Source organism: Plectropomus leopardus, chromosome 6 (genome assembly GCF_026936395.1).
Source record: "Plectropomus leopardus strain MGB_pleo_1.0 chromosome 6, ASM2693639v1, whole genome shotgun sequence".
NCBI lineage: Eukaryota > Metazoa > Chordata > Actinopteri > Perciformes > Serranidae > Plectropomus > Plectropomus leopardus.
Window position 1 is genome coordinate 22,373,795 of NC_142181.1, and position 16,501 is coordinate 22,390,295.

The following is a 16,501-nucleotide window of genomic DNA, read 5'->3' on the forward strand; positions in this document are numbered from 1 at the left end:
CCCCCAGGTGGCGTTGTCAGCAACCTTTTGATTCCGCTCGCCTTGCCACAATCGCAACAGGACATCCAGTCCAAATCACCACCAAACTTTGGCAATGTATATATTTCTGCAAACCACAAATATGTTTCATTTGCACATATCATGCTCATCATATCAAGTTTTAAAGTGACATAGTCTATGAGCTGACTTTGTTAAAAGGTGAAGGGACCAACAAACAACCAATGTGGTTATGGATTAGTAACCCGCTGCTGTTATTCCACGGGAGATAATATCACGATTGTTTTTTATTTTTTGTTCCTTACCATAACCAAGAGATTTTTGTGCCTAAACCTAACTATACATTAGACACACTTTTTAAACGTTAAGTTTCAACCAATTTGCAGTTACCAGTTAGTTTTCAGACACATACAATACCAACATTTTTTCTGGCAAAGCACCAGGACATCATCACAGAAAGTGCACATTCAGATATCACATTACAAAAGTCTTTATCATGTCAGGAGTTTTATGCACAGACAGAGGAGTCTCTCAGAGCGGCGCTCCGGTCTATCAGCTGAATTTGTCATCACCTCCTGGAGAGGATAGTGCATGAAGTGGCACCTTGGGGAGTTCAAGCAGCAGACCACCACTGAAAAACTGGTTGTGCTTTAATAACCAATTGCATTTTTTTCCAGTTGCTTTTTCACTCTCAAACGTAAGTGTTTTTTAGCCACCTGTTTCTGTTTTTCCAACAGGGCACAAAAAGTGGTTGTTTTTTTTCCTGTGACATTGCAGTGTTTTCTGCTGCGATAGTGCCACCAAAACCAGATACTGTAAGCCAAAACATGATCTTTTCCTAACCATAACCGTAACCAAAATGTTTTTGTGCCTAAACCTAAACCACGTTAACCACAGCATTGATAAAATGTAAAAAAACATAAAATTTCAACATATCCATTACATGATAACATACAAATATTACATTGGGCTGTAGTAACATATATTACCAACTTTTTTACCTGACGATTGGGTTAGGAAATCATTACAGAACGTGCACATTCAGATACTACGTTACAAAAGATTTTTTCATGTCGGGTGGTTTTATGCACAGACAGAGGAGTCTCTCGGAGTGGTGCTGCCTGAATCCGTCTCTGACGCTCTCCCTGTGAGTCTGCTGCAGGTACCAGCAGGCAGCTGCAGGGTCTTGAACAGAGTGGTCCTGAAGGACTTACAGAGGAAGAAGTAGATGAGAGGGTCCAGAACAGAGTTTAAGGACGAGAGGAAGAGTGTGCTTTCCTTCAGCTGAAAGAAGAAGAGCTTGAGTTTACAGTCAAAGAGAACCCCTCGGGTTTGGCTCATGGTGTACGGCACACGGGCAAAGTGAAACGGCACAAAGCACACAAAGAACACTGCCAGGACCAGGAACACATTTGCATTCATTTTTCTTTTGGCTTGGTGGGGTTTCCGAGTTGATGCTCCATCTGGTGCGCGACATATAGTCCCTCCAGCGCTGTGGGCCTTCGTGCGTGAGTAGGATCTATACAGCTCTTTGGTGATCAGAGTGTAGCATACGATCACAGTCACCAGGTTCCCCCAGAAAATAACTTGACAGACATGATTTACCACCTCATGCCAGAAGAGCCCAGCATTTGTCTTCAGGTCACTACACTTGAAATGTGGAGTTGTTGGAGTTTTACTTGTCAGAATCACGTTGGGCAGACAGAGAAGCAGCAGAAAGGTCCAGATAGCTCCTGAGAGGAGTTTGCGACGGGTCAACCGGGCTGCGTTAGTTCCCCTAAAGGGCTTGAGAGTCTTTCTGCAGCGGTCGATGCTGATGAGGCCGAAGAAGAGGATGCTGATGTACATGGTGAGGTAGAAGAGCACGGAGGAGACGCGACACACAAATATACGCAGCCCAGTGGAAGCCATGTTAGAGTCTGCTAACACCTGCAGAAACACAGTAGTGAAATGTAAATGAACATTAAGAACATTAAGTGCTCAAATTTAAGACATATAGTGGTGCTTTCTTAGTTGTATTTTAGGATTTTATTATTGATCATTCCTGTATTAATGCTTAATAGATTGTTTACAAGCCAATAAAAAACTCACAACAATTATAACTGCAGATGGCTTTTTAAGTTTTGCTAATGGAATATTAGAAATTGAGAAACTCAACACTTAAATAATGAATATTAACAAGTGTAACTTCAAAATGTATTTTCATACTAGCTTACTACTGCTAAAAAACAAAACAAAACAAAAAAACAAAACAACATGAAAAATTTCAAACAAAACAAAATAGCACATAATAATGTGAAAGATTTTAAAGTTTTAATGTTTGAACAAAACATTTTCATGTTATAGCAAGAAATGTATTTTTTATGATGATGGACTATTTATCCTGTTATAAGATAAAATGCTTCATGTAAAGACACAATAATTTATTATTTCATGTTATCACAACAGAAGTGATCATGCTAGAATGGGAAATGTTTTATGGCATAAGAATAAATTATTAATGAAATGTTTGACATTATAACAAGATAAATACATTGTAATGACAATATATGTTTCTTGTTATCACAAGATAACTTTCTATGTAGTATTAATATGATAATAACTTAAAATGTGAGAAAAAAACTCTTGTTCTGACAATAAATATTTCACATTTCTACATGATGCTTATCTTTTTTTTTCTGGTATGGTAACAATGTGTCATTGTACACATAGTTCAGTACCCTTTATTAAAGAGTTGTCAATATTTATAACTGCAGACGTCTTATTGCAGATGTCTTATTAGAAAGCGAGAAACTCATGACCATTTATTAATAAATATGATTCTAAATTTCTCACCAGCAAAAGAGATTTTTTACAACCCAGCAACCAAGTTTCTCTTTTGAATACCCTATACCAAATCTATTAGAAATGGTTTGATGACCATCAATAAAGCCATTAGTTTTAACATATAAGGCATTTAAAGTGTGATTCATAAGATAATGGTGTCAGTTAAACCAAACCTTGAAAGGAAATGTGAAGGTCATGACGACATCTGCAACCACAATATTCTTCAGGTATATAATGAAGTAAGACTTGGAAGGTATGCGGAAAAACACCCAGACAGCCACGCCGTTGAGCAAAAGCCCCACCAAGAAGAGAAAGGAATAGAGGATGGGAAAAAACACTGTCTTCAAGACGTTGTCACGGGAACAAGTGCTGTTGCTGTGGTTGCCAGAGAACAGGGGGAAAGTTGTAGTTCTCTCCATGAGTGTTGTCTAAAAAGTGCAACAGAAAAGTTGTTCTCAAACAAAAATAACAACAACACAACTTGAAATTTGTCTAAAAATCTTCTAGAATTACTTTTAAAATGAAAAAATTGAGTCATTCATTTGACCACAAATACAAAGGGTGGACAAATAATATAAAAGCAGTACAGTACAGACAATTTAATACAACCTTGCAATTCTGCAGATATATTGTGCATATGTTCAATTTGTGTTGAGGCATGTTGAGGCATATATAAAAAACCCAACAACAACAATGACAAAAAACAGCAGTTTGATTACATCTGCAGTATACAGTTTTCATGCCTCTATGTGATCTTAACTTCAAGATCAATGTACATTTAACATTTGAACAATATGTAATTATTTAGCACATCTATTGATTTGATATAAAAAATAAGATTACAGGTTTGTCACTGACCTGTTAATTGTGCAGATATGTGTCAGTGAAGTCCCATCAAACTCCCACTGCAGTTCTTAAGAGTTTTTTGGTCCCTGGCTCTTCTCTGTACAAGTGCAATCTGTCACCGACCATCTGTCTGGTCCAAAAAATTTCAGTTCTTAAAACAAGTGTGTGTGTGTGTTTGTGGAAGTTGGTGGGTCATAAGTCACAGGAAGACTTTCTCTCTTTCTTCTCCTTTCTCTTTCCTGTCAAAGGAAAGGCTGTGGACTTAATTCCTACATCTGTTTTAACAAACATTAAGACTTGAGTTCGGTTGTATGTATTTACTGGCCCCAGAGGTCAATTGACAGAAAAAAACCCCCCACAGTTGAAGACATAAAACAACAGTAGTTGATGATTTAAAAGCCACATTATCTTTTGAGCTCTTGTGGACACATATATTACACATGTATCATTATTATCATTATTATAGTAAACTCTAATAATAACAAGTTATTCTGATGAAAGTGTCAGGATGCTCTAAATATGTGATCCATCATTGTTCTTTTAAAATGTGATACAAGCTAATGTGTTTCCTCTTATTTACTTCCTTTACTGTGTTATCTTCACCACTTCTGCATTATTTCAAACAGTTTTTATGTATGCTTCTTTAATGTATTCTCTGTACTTAAAAGCACTCTACGCAAGTTTAAATAAATGTGCTACATTCATGAAATTATTTTGCAGCCTCTAAATATTTTTTACACGCTAATCTATCATCTGATCCATTTAAACTGGCTCAGTTGTAATGTGATGTGCTGATTCTAAAGGAACACTACCAAAAGTCAAGGTTATTTAAAAAGGATTTGTCACAGCAGGAGTCATTGAAAAACATCCTTCTTTTTATTTTCTCCGCCAACTCCTTCATCTGCAGGGTGGGTGAACTGCCAACATCCCAGCATGCACCAGGAAAAAAGTAAAACAAACACTCTGGACAACCTCAGGTGACCACAAGAGGTAAAGCATGGACAAGACTCTTGATAGAATACTATGCAAAATATTTAAAAACATACAGCTTGGAAGCACGTGGCTATAAAACCTTCTGTTTCAAATATGAAACAGTTTTTGGCAGATGATTCTTTGATATATAATGCTCCCATTGCACACAATCCTGTTCAGACTGTGAATTCAACTGCCTTCCCAGGTCATGTTATTTTTAACATTTCTGCTGAGGGGTACATGCTCCGCATTGTGAAACAGACATTTGTTCCCATTTGAGTGGTTTCCTCCTTGTGACAGCATGAGCATGAAGAAACTTCCCCAAAATGCTGTCTGTTTTAATGTATAGCAGACACTGTCCTGTCCAAAAATCTTCAAGAAAAATATAACATAAAACAAAACAAAACTGATTTCAGGCAGTTATTTTTTGATTGTCTGAAGTTAGGACATCTTCAACTTACTGAGTAATTTTGTTTGTAAGGACACACAGTAGCCTATTGCGATACCTAACAAAAAGTACTTGGATCTGGGAAGTCACTTTTGCTGCAGATTAGAAAATAACTTGACAGACACGATTTACCACCTCATGCCAGGAGAGCCCAGCATTTGTCTTCAGGTCACTGCACTTGAAATATGGAGATGTTGGAGTTTTACTTGTCAGAATCACGTTGGGCAGACAGAGAAACACCAGAAAGGTCCAGATAGCTAGGATCTGGGAAGTCACTTTTGCTGCAGATTAGTTCTGGGAAGTTCCTGGTCCACACCTACCAAATGTGACAGGTATTATGAAGTTTTTTAGTGTTGGGAGTTGCACATCTTTCAGGCCGAAACAATGCAGGGCACACTAATATGATAAGGGTGCATTCTGTGAAAGTAAAGCAATGTTTGCCTGATTATTCTCCCAGAGTCCTCTCCAAGAAGGATCCTTTCCCAGAAAAAAAAGACATTTCCTTCACGTCCACATGGATTTAAGGATATCTGCAACCAAAATAAAACCCAAGAAATAATTAAGTTGGCCATAACACTAAATTCTGCCAGAATATTACTAAATATGCAAAACATGCTACTCCTCTGTGGCTTTTTTTTTTTTTTTTGCGTATGTCATAGAAAAATCAGCATTTCTTATTAACAACCAGGATCTGGCTGAGTTGCATATTAAACATGACCTTCATGGTTAATAAATATTGGATTTTGAAAACAGGAGGACAAAAACATCCCCTGTGGAAATTACATCTCAGGTTACAGAAATCGTTATTAAAGAAGCATTCTTAATAATGATTTCTGCCCGGATTGCGTCACACTCGGTTGATATTGTAGTATGCATCACAGGAATAATATTACACCTACTGCGGCCTCTAAATGTTACCCCAGAGGACAAAACCAGACAGAATGTGATAGGAAGATACACTTGTAAATGGAAAACACAGTCAAATGTAAAACATTTTGTCAATTAATTTAAAATAAAATATATTTAGTCAGAATATAAATGAAGAATAATGGGAAAATTATTAATGTAAACATTTATTGATGGTTCCATAGTATTAAACTGCACTGTTAAATGCTATTGTACTGTTAGTATTGGCTAGTACTATGTTTAACTTCAGAATACTATACTACATGGTATGGAGGTTTCACAACAGTTTCTTTTTTTATCATTAGTATAGGAATTATGAGTTTCAGTACATGTTGGTCTCCACTCATTTCCTTATCACATGACCCTGGTGGCCTTCTGCCCTTCATTGCATTGAGTGCCAGCAGTTAGCCTGGTGATCCTGCAACTTCCTGTGTCTGGGGCAAGATTGACACTGTCAGCAGCTTTCACATCCTAAACAAATGCTTATCTAAAAGTCTGCGCACACTTGCACGCTTTTGCACTTTCTGTCTCGTGTAGCTCAGCCTAATTTTAGTCATATACACATGAGGTACATGAGGTCGAGTTCCCAATCCTCCGTATTGACATGCATTCATAATTCCCACAGCTGTGATGTCTGCACATCTGGGTCTGATCAGGACGTGGAGAACACTCGACAGCTACACTTGCTGCTTTTCAGTTTAATACTCTGCGTGTCTTTGTGTTCACTTTTCTGTTTTTCTACTTGACGTCTTTTTTTTTTTTTGCTTCTATTCTTTGTTGAATGTCAAATATTTCACCTCATCTCTGACATGAGCTGCTCAAACAATTAATCCGTTTCCTTTTGATGTGTCCTGTGTTTTTTTTGGTAATCAAGCCTTAAAATCACACGCCTCTCGAGGACGGGGACATCGTGTAATCCTACCTCCTTTATTGATGTTTTACATTTACATGAAACATTGACACAAAGGCGTAATCAAATAGTGTGTGAATGCACAGTTGCTGACACAGGCAGTACTGCACTACACTGGCACTCACAGTAATCCTCGTCAGCTCCCTCTCAGACAGACAGGAAGAAGGGAATGAAGGGAGGAAATAAAAAGAACGTAATACAAGACTTGACTGAATTTCCATTTAAACCCCTCTGAGCCCTCTCAGCAGCCCCCTTCCTACACACATATGCCTTTCCCTCTTTGTGCTGCTTTCTTCACCTCCCATGTCACCCCTTGACCTTTTAAGTCACAACTTTCACTTTCTGCCAATCCCAGACCACATGCTAGCTCTAAGACAGCTACTGTCTTGCACTTTTTTCCACCCTGTGGCAATGATGAAGGTAGAGAGAAAAGGGGAAAACTTAATTTCCTCTCTGCACGTGGGGAGCTGCCTTCTTTGCTTTGACGAAAAGTACCCTGTCTTTGCGTGGCCTTTGGAGAGCCTTTCATCATAACAGCGAGTACGAGGTATGGGAAATGATAATGGAAAGAAACCGTAGTGTTTGAGGGCAAACATCAAGCTAATAACAGGCAAAGAGCTGCAACAGCTGTGGTCTGAAAACCCCGGTTGATGTGGACGAACTGCGACCCCTGACCTTTACAAACAGTCGATGGCCGACCATCACTGTGACAGGTAGAAAGTCGCAAAACAGGCATTTGGACGGAGGAAAATATGTATCCAGGGTGGTCCTTTCTTGTGGTTTGTTTGTGACTGTCTTTGTCTTTATGTATGAGTGTTTGTGTGTATACATTTCCCTTGGCAGCCTTTCAAATCAGCTTCTACTTGCATAGTTGAAATGTGCAGGCCACACTTTGTTTTGACAGTGTAAGGTTTCTTTGGCTACTGCTACTCAGTGTCGGTTCCAGCGGGTCTGCCTCCCATATGATTACTGACAAATCTAAAGCAGCTCATACTGTGTGGAGGTGAGGGGGTATATGGGTACAAAACATAGTGTGAGCTTCAGGTTTTCTGGCTTTTATTGACAATGAAACCACATTTACTGTCATGCACCATAAGAGTGTAAAGCATCATTCCACGCTAATGATAACAATAATACTTTAGGAGCTTTGTGAGGGCTCTATGTTGTTAACTGCGGACTTAAGTACATTCCTTTATTTCTCATGAGCCCTATGTGTCCAGTATGGGTGGGTTGACTATCTGTGTTGAAACTGCACACACACACACACACACACACACACACACACACACACAGACATCAGTGGGTCCAACTGGCTCCCGAGCTTTGGTTTCTACCGGTGAATGATGTCGTTAGTTCCATCATGAGCTCCAGTTTGTTGCTCACAAAGATGTTTTCCTAGCAACTTCTTTTGTTTGGGTATTGCTACAAATCATTGCTCATCTCTTGGGTCTGGCTTATGCATCATCCAATGACATACTGAACACTACCTGGCTTACACAAGTGATCTATTCACAAGTTTTCCGTTTAGACGAACACAAGTCGTAATTGTGATTTAGTGTACCTTTGTGTCCAAGACTGCAAAAAAGTAAAGTTTTTCTAATCTGTATTTATATTGACAACGAATCAAAAATGTAAAATGTGGTTCACATAGTGACAAACCCACAACTATCACCAAAATATACAGTTCGGAAGTCTTTCGCCTTTAAAAGCCTGTAATCTTACTTTTTTTTGTCTACTCTTACTGCTCTTATCTGTCATTTTTGACAGCAGGAGACAACTGTATTAGCCACAAAGCTCTGACTCTGACACACTATAAGCTAACTGCCCACCTCCAAATGTTAGTCAGACAAAGTTGACAACATAGTGGGGTGTTTAGCAGCTAAGAAGACAGATGTTTTCCTTAGGAGTTGGTGGAGACCAAAAGGAGATGGAATTGAGTCCCATGACTTGGACTTGAGTCAGACTCAAGTCACAAATTGATGACTTTAGACTTGACTTGAGAATATCAAAAAATCGTTGCAACTTGACTTGAACTTTAACAGCAATGACTTGTGACTTCACTTGGACTTGAGATTTTTGACTTGAAACAATTGATACCCCCACCAAGCCTAATGATTACGCTCATGTATAAAAAACTAACAAATAATTACAGCATGCAAAATGTATGGGTCAAAAATTACAGAACAACTAAGATTTTTTAACAAACTTTTATTTAAGCAAATAAATTGAAATTTGAAAAGCATGCATGATTTTGTAAATTTAATATTGCCATTTCTTTTATAGAAGAACACATTAAAACTCATCTTTGGACTTGTCACTCTTTACTTAGGACTTGACTTGGGACTTGCCTATGTCTTGATTTGGGACTTGAGTGCAACTACTTGAGACTTACTTAAGACTAACAAAACAATGACCTGACCCAACCTTCTCGTGGTGTCCAAAAAAAGTAAAAAGTGGACTTACATTTGTCAGATGTTTAAAAAATGATTCCAATTCAGATCAGTGGTTTTAAATACATTGTGTTGTTATCTGAGTGAAATGGTTTTTTTTATGTGCCCAAATTAGCTGCTAGCTAACTCTGGTGCAATTGCTTTTAAGTTTGCACTGTCACAGTCAAAATAAACAACAAATAAATTACTTAAATGGATACTAATGTTGCCCTGTGTCTGCCAGTTATGTCATTGTTTTCTGCTAATATAATATTTTTATAATATGGGGATATGTTGTGTTTGCGGTGTTTTGCGCCTTTAAATGGCAAACAAATCAGCTATAAGAGTCTTCTGTAATAGTGTGAATTCTGTCATAGTAATTTGTGTTGATACACAGTAAGACAACTTTACAGTGACAAGTCAACTGAAAGCACCACTGCACAGCGCTGAGACAACAAGCCGTCAGCTACCATCTACAACTGCACAAAGTGGGAATGCTTTTTGAGCACTCTCGCACCTGTCAGCAGTGGCATGCCTCTTTTAAATTCTCACCCAGGGTGTTGATGTTTGTCTGATAATCCCTGGCTCTGCTGCCTGAGACAGCAGGATGCTGAGCTGAGGCATGAGAATTGAAAAAAAGAGGGACAACAGCTCCCTTTGAGAGACTGACCATGTGGATACCAAGCATATTTGACAGGGTGTCTCTGTATGCTCAGCAGAGACCTGTGTGCACACAGGGCAGCAGATAGGCCCAGGGACAGGGCAGAAAGTGTCAGCTGCAGCTGGTAACCACAATGCTGGGGAATACACATGCAAAAAGGTCAATGTCATGTGCCAACTAGGAAAGAAGGCAAAGCTGTAGGCCCAACTTGAATACTGAAAGGTCCTAACAAAGACATTTCAAGGCCTAGTGACATACTGGGAACACATTCACGTGTTACCTGAAACAAAACCATCTATTTCTTTGACAGGAGATCAAAATGTAAGAAAATAAAGAAGGAAAACTTGCTTCAAGGAATCTAGAGCAACTTCTATGAACAAAGTAACAAACATGACTTCAGCCGCAAACAGTGAGCTCAGAGCTATAACGAGGGTCTGTTTTTCCTGTGATGTCATGGTGGTATCTGAGGTCGCTAGGTGCCATAAAGACATTTCTGTGGGGCAGACAAGCTGCAGCAGGTGGTCTACATGATGTCATGTAAATTGACTTTACTTTAGCTCTCAGTATGAAACTAAACCTGTGAGTCTGTTTACAAGTTTAACAGAGTGGCACAGTTTATTTCTGTTTAAGTTACTTGAACACAGGGGGATTTGTTTAAAAAAATATTAAATCTTAATTTCCATTTGAACCTTAATTATCATTTAATCATCTTAAGTATTTTGAATTACAGAACACTTATAGTATATTTATTCTAGCTGTTGATGCCATCTATTGGTTGCCTGCCAGGATAACACAATGGGTACTACTTGTAGATACTTGCATGATGTGCATGAATGCATGCAGAAAGTTTTGAGCATCAATCACTTAATTTTCTGCATTACGATGAATTTTTATGCACCAATTTGTGGTCTAAATGCCATTCATTTAGTCAACAAAAAATCGTCTGCTACTTTGATTGTTTTATAAAGGGGGACAGATGCACATGTTGTTAATATTGAGAGGGACGTGCACTGGTTACATTTTCATCAGTCACAGAAAATACATTCCCACAAGAGTGTCGGTTGGGAGAACATAAATCTTACTTAAACCTGAGAAGGCTTGTTTATACAGAGCTGTCCAAAGCTACGTTTTTATTTATAGGTGTTTAGTGTTTCCTCAGCCATGTTACGGCTCCTCCAGATTGCATCTAAATTACACGTTGGCTTTACAGCAGAGTTGTAAATTAAACTTTATTTCCAGAAGCACAGAGGAAATGCTGACCATGGATGTGTCTCAGTGAGGGAATGTAATTTGCGAACTCGAGACTCTTTTCACAGCAGCCTTTGAACCTGGCCTTTGTCTTCTTATACTGAAAACAATGAGATTTAAACAAACAAACAAACTAGATATACCACCACGAAGATGTATGCCTCTGTGCACCAGTCAAGTTGCACTTACAGTCTACATCATGTCTGTGAAAGCATTGCTGATTCACAAACGCCTTCCCTCCAACAGGACAGATGATGAGACGTTGAGCCCACTCAAATGTTTGTGCTAAATTTGGTGAATGATTGTGTAAAATTTGAATAAATCCCCTTGAGGCGCTCTTGAGATACCATGTTCACAAGAATGTGCTGGACATACGGACAAATGGACCGATAGAGAACCAGAAAAAAGTGTGGGAACCCAGTCCAACAGGAGAAATACTGGTTCACATTCCTTCAACCAGTTACACAGAGAGAAGTATGAAATAGTTACCTCATCTCACTGAAGATGCAAAGGCTTTAATGGCACTGAAAGACTGACAAAGCTAATGTTGGGGATGGTACAACTCAGTTACATCAATTCCACATTCTCGAGTGACGTTTTTTTGCCCCTTTACCCCACTTATCTTTTCTAAATTTCCTGGAAAAACTAAACCTGTCACACAGAAACATCACTCCCGTAAAGCAGCAGCGCCTCATTGTTGCTGCAGCCTAATTGGGTGAACTGGCATGTTTAAAAGCCCCCCCCCCCCTTTGGGACTCAATCATTTAAGACATGCTTTGATGTTTTTAGTTTGGTGTTTGTGTGACTGGAGCGAGGAAGGTTAGGTATACAGCAGTGGGCTCCATCAGTCCACCTGGTAACTCTATGGGGACCAAAGACCACATCTGCACCCGATCAGATCGGAGAACTCCCACTGATGTACTTCCACTGCCCTCAGGACAGAAACTGAGGGATGTGGTCTTATTAAAAAAGTGTAGGCCATGCCTTATGATGTAAATGAAAATCTGTGCACCATTTTGGATCCTTTTTGTTATTGTATTTATTAGGTCCATCCTACATTTAATGGCTGCAGTATCAACTTACTGAAAGCCATTATCAATTTATGGCTAAAATCAGTTAATTTATGATTGCACTTTTGCCCATGTACCTGGCAGGACATTAGAGTGCTTACTGGCTCACATGCAGATGATATCTGAGGAAGAGGACAGCTTAAGAGCTTCCAAAGATGAGATTCCCGCTACAAATCAACTAAATACAAATGCAAGAGCAATATGACAAGTGATATCTGCTATTTTTCCACTCCCTTACCAATGGCCAAGTATTAGCTCCTTTCCTGACAAGCAATGGTCCAAGAAACCTGGAACCACCATCCCAGCATGACAGATCCTACCTGGAAAAGATAAAGATGAATCTGTCTTACTTGTGGTTGGAAGGTGGATGTGTGGATTCTACGATGCCGGTGTGAAAATCCAGCGTGGCCACAGGTACTGAGAAAGTCGCCGATGTACGAGCAAGTGTGTGTGTGTGTGTGTGTGTGTGCACTCTCAATGCAGGATTTGTAACATAACTTTGGTTATTTGAAAAGTCTTTTCTGACTATTGGCCTTGACTACAGCAAAAAAGAAGCAAGTGGTTCACTTCATTTTGCCTAGGATGTAACTCATTGCCAAGTTTGCAGCATCAAAGAAATAAGGCAGACACTCTGAGCTAACAGAGAAGTACTGTCTCAGACTGCTGTTGGTCGGCTCCCAGCACACCTCTCTTGAGATCTCAGTTTCCATGTTCAGTCTGCGAGTGTTCTAGTTAAAGTATGGAATTCATACCACAGACCAAAAATATGTCTCACCCTTTCTGGTTTTCTTCGTCTACCGAGTCTGTGGATTTTATCTTTCCTTTCCACTTTTTCACACTGAGCTCTAAGTTTCCTCTTTTTTTCAATTGTTTGTCATTGTTCATTCAGATATGGCCCACACACCGATATATAATAACAAACAGTTTTCATTCAGTTCCATAAGCACAGATGAATTCTTAAATGAATGACACAACACACAGTTGTCCTGAAATGACTGTGGAAAAAAATGCTGACTGTATTTGTAATTATTGTAGGTAATTATTGTAGGTCAATATTCAAAGATCTTTTGATAGCAGGAAAAGCACAGGTGTAATTCGTAATATGACGCCCAGCACAAAACATATTCTCATCCCAAGTCATCACTTATTACCACTTTGTCAGTGGACTTCTGCATCTACATATTATGATCTAGGTAGCCCTCTCTGTCTGCTCTCTACATTCCGGCATGTGCTACGAGCCCAAAAACTAATCTTAAAAAAGCCAAAAAACCAATTATAGTTTATTTATCTACAATTAGCCTACTTTAAATGAACAACAGTGCAGATAGATCTGTAAAGTCAGTAATGAAAGACACGCATGGATGTGTGTAAGGTGTACTGTGGAAGTGTTGAAAGCACGTAACCAAAAGACAGCGATGCAGGGTGAATGTTTGCTGTGGAAAGGAAGAAGCAAGTTACCAGGACAGCTTTTATAGTCTGAAATGACCCAGGTGAGCTTAATCAAGGTAATGACCCTCACATGTCAGCCAACTGCCTGATGAAGTTGGCCAGGACATCCTCCAAGACAGAGGGAGGGGCGTCAATACATTAACAATCTGGTATCATATTGAGAACTAACTCAATACTCAATTAAAAAAAAAATAAGGGACTTTGCTGTATAAAGCATGGGTGCACTAAACACATAAAATATACATTATATAGGTTTGTGTTTAAGCCTGTGAAACCTAAATTATTGTCCTTTTTCTTATGCAGATGCCTTTGATTTAAACCTTTGAAGCTTGAGCAATTGGATTTTCGAAAGTATGTAAAAAAAGGCAATTAGCAACTTGACAAGAAATGTCCCGCAAACTGCAAGAAATTAGTTAAAGGTGACAAGAGAAATTTTATATATATTATATATTAATTTTAACTACATATACAAATATTATATTACATATATATATATATATATATATATATATATATATATATATATATATATATATATATATATATATATATAGTTTGTGTTTGTTTTTGCTCGCTAATTCTTAGGAAATTTTTCACATAACTTTTACTGAATTCTTGCTATTTTCTTATAAATCTTATAAATAATATCAATAATATGTTTAAATAGAATCACAGGCTTGAGTCAATGAACAGCTCTGGCCTCCCATTATTTGGTGGAAATATGGAAAATACTAAGGTAGGAATTGCTTGTTGAACAATGCATAAATTGTTAAAGGGATACTTTGCTGATTTTGAAACTGGTCTGTGTCACCTTGGTGTGGGGAGTGTGTGCAGATGGATGCTGCCCCTCCGATGCCAGCTCCCGGAGCTCCCTGCCCATACACCAACCAAAATCCACCAGGTGACACAGGCTGCATTTCCACACCATGGTGAAAAAGATCTGGTGAAAATCCGCAAAGTATCCTTTTAAATGCTTTAAATGCAGTCTGAGCATAGTTTGGAGACTACATTGAGGTAAAGACTACTCTGGTGGTCTAATATTAGTAGGTTGACAGCTGAGTCCAGATAAATAAATGTGTATAATCAACCATCTACTTCCAGGAAATATAACTTAACTTGTGTTTACTTTGAGTCCTTGTGGGGTAATGAGGACAATCTTCCCAGAGTCATTTTATTCAGGGCAGATTTGTTCTGTTTTTCCAAAATCTTCAAGGTGGCGAGGGAGTGGCCATACCTTTACCTCATCTCATGAAAAAACAGGTTTTGTTTATTCTTCTCGTGAAATGTTATTCATAGTGCAGATTTTCATGTTGACATGTCTCACTTTAACAGCTGGGACCAGAAATTGGGTCCAGAGGTACAGTATATAAAGGTGAAATTCACCCAGACACAAAACACACACACCACTTCTTTCAGTAGCTTCTCATAAAACCATATTTTAAATGGTAGGTGTTTGACTTCAACTCTTTTCCTTTAAACACCCAAGAGGAAAGAAGAAAATGGGAAAATCACATAAATCCTCATAAATATCCAAGTCAGTGAACATAAACTCTCCAAACATGAACCGCAAAACCAGAACTGAACAAATAAACTCTTTCACATCCACAGAGGTCAAATGGTGCTCATGATCATCTGTCTTTCACATTGAAGAGCCATATATAAAAAAAATACATGGTGGTTTTTAAAGAGATCACTTAATTAGTTTAATTTAATTTGTGTGTGGTTGTTGTGCAGCTCACACATGAAAGCAGCTTTTGCTCAAACCATGGAGCAAGAAGCCTGCATTCCAAGGTTTATGGAAGACAATTCCCTCTTTCCCCATATCTGTCTGGGTCATAGTATCACATGCTGTAGATTGGCTCTAAACTTTGGAAAAAAATGTTTTCTTCTGAGATCTTAGAAACAGATTTATTGGAACGTACACACTTGAGAACTAACCACTGACCCCCCCTTTTTTTTGAGTGTCCATGAAAATGCAGCTGTTAGGTACTAGATATTTTTAATTAATTATGTCGTGTTTAACGGCTGTGTTTGAAGATGTCAACTCTAAGTCTCTATCCCAATCATATACAACACAGAGAATTAAAAAGACTAATTCTACATAATTTCATCTCATGAGATTTAATTTACAGGTCCAATGAACAGGATTTAGGTGGATTTAGTGCCATCTATGAGGACTGCAGATTGCAACCAGTATAACCCTCTCCTGGTTAGAATTCCTTTACAGTTTGTTGTTCAGGAAGTTTTAACTAGGAGCCACATTATAGAGGTGTCTTCCTCTCCAAAATAATCAACCAGGTGATTGAAAGTCATAAATATAAACTGAATAAGTCAGTTTCATGTTACAAATTAGTGTCTTTCTGTTCTCATCTTTTTCTCTTAAAACTTAAGATACAGATGTTTGGGAGGTTTTTACTGGAGTGTAATTTCCAGAGAGGTCTTCTCCAAAACAAATATACCCAGTGATTTAAATAGCTAAAAACACTGCATAAACACTGCACTGCATCATCGTGGAGGGGTTATTAATGGTAGCTCATTTGAAAACGCTAATGGCGCTATCTAGAGCTAGTGTTAAGTTTGTCTGTTCTGGGCTACTGTAGAAACACGGTGGTGCGACATGGTGAGCTTCGTTGATGTGGACTTGCTCCCTATGTAGATACAAGAAGGAAGGAAGCAAAAACACAATTATTATTATTTTTTTCAAGTGATTATACACTAAAGAAAACACTCTTATACTAA

At 38.4% G+C, this 16,501-nt stretch overlaps 1 protein-coding gene across 1 annotated transcript; it reads right to left on the bottom strand.

Moving 5' to 3' along the window:
* Positions 1–266: 266 nt before the first annotated feature.
* On the bottom strand, positions 267–3,825 carry LOC121943263 (P2Y purinoceptor 12). The gene is made up of 3 exons (XM_042486752.2): positions 3,682–3,825; positions 2,997–3,251; positions 267–1,926 (listed from the first exon to the last, which is right to left on the bottom strand). Exons 2-3 carry the CDS (start codon positions 3,240–3,242, stop codon positions 1,081–1,083), a joined length of 1,092 nt encoding a protein of 363 aa, XP_042342686.1. The 5' UTR covers positions 3,243–3,251; positions 3,682–3,825; the 3' UTR covers positions 267–1,080.
* Positions 3,826–16,501: the final 12,676 nt, after the last annotated feature.

Coding starts and splice junctions, on each gene's coding strand:
- LOC121943263 (XM_042486752.2), bottom strand. CDS start 3,242: ATGGAGAGAACTACAACTTTCCCCCTGTTCTCTGGCAACCACAGCAAC. Junction 1,927..2,996: donor CCTTCACATTTCCTTTCAAG/GTTTGGTTTAAC, acceptor GTGTTTCTGCAG/GTGTTAGCAGACTCTAACAT.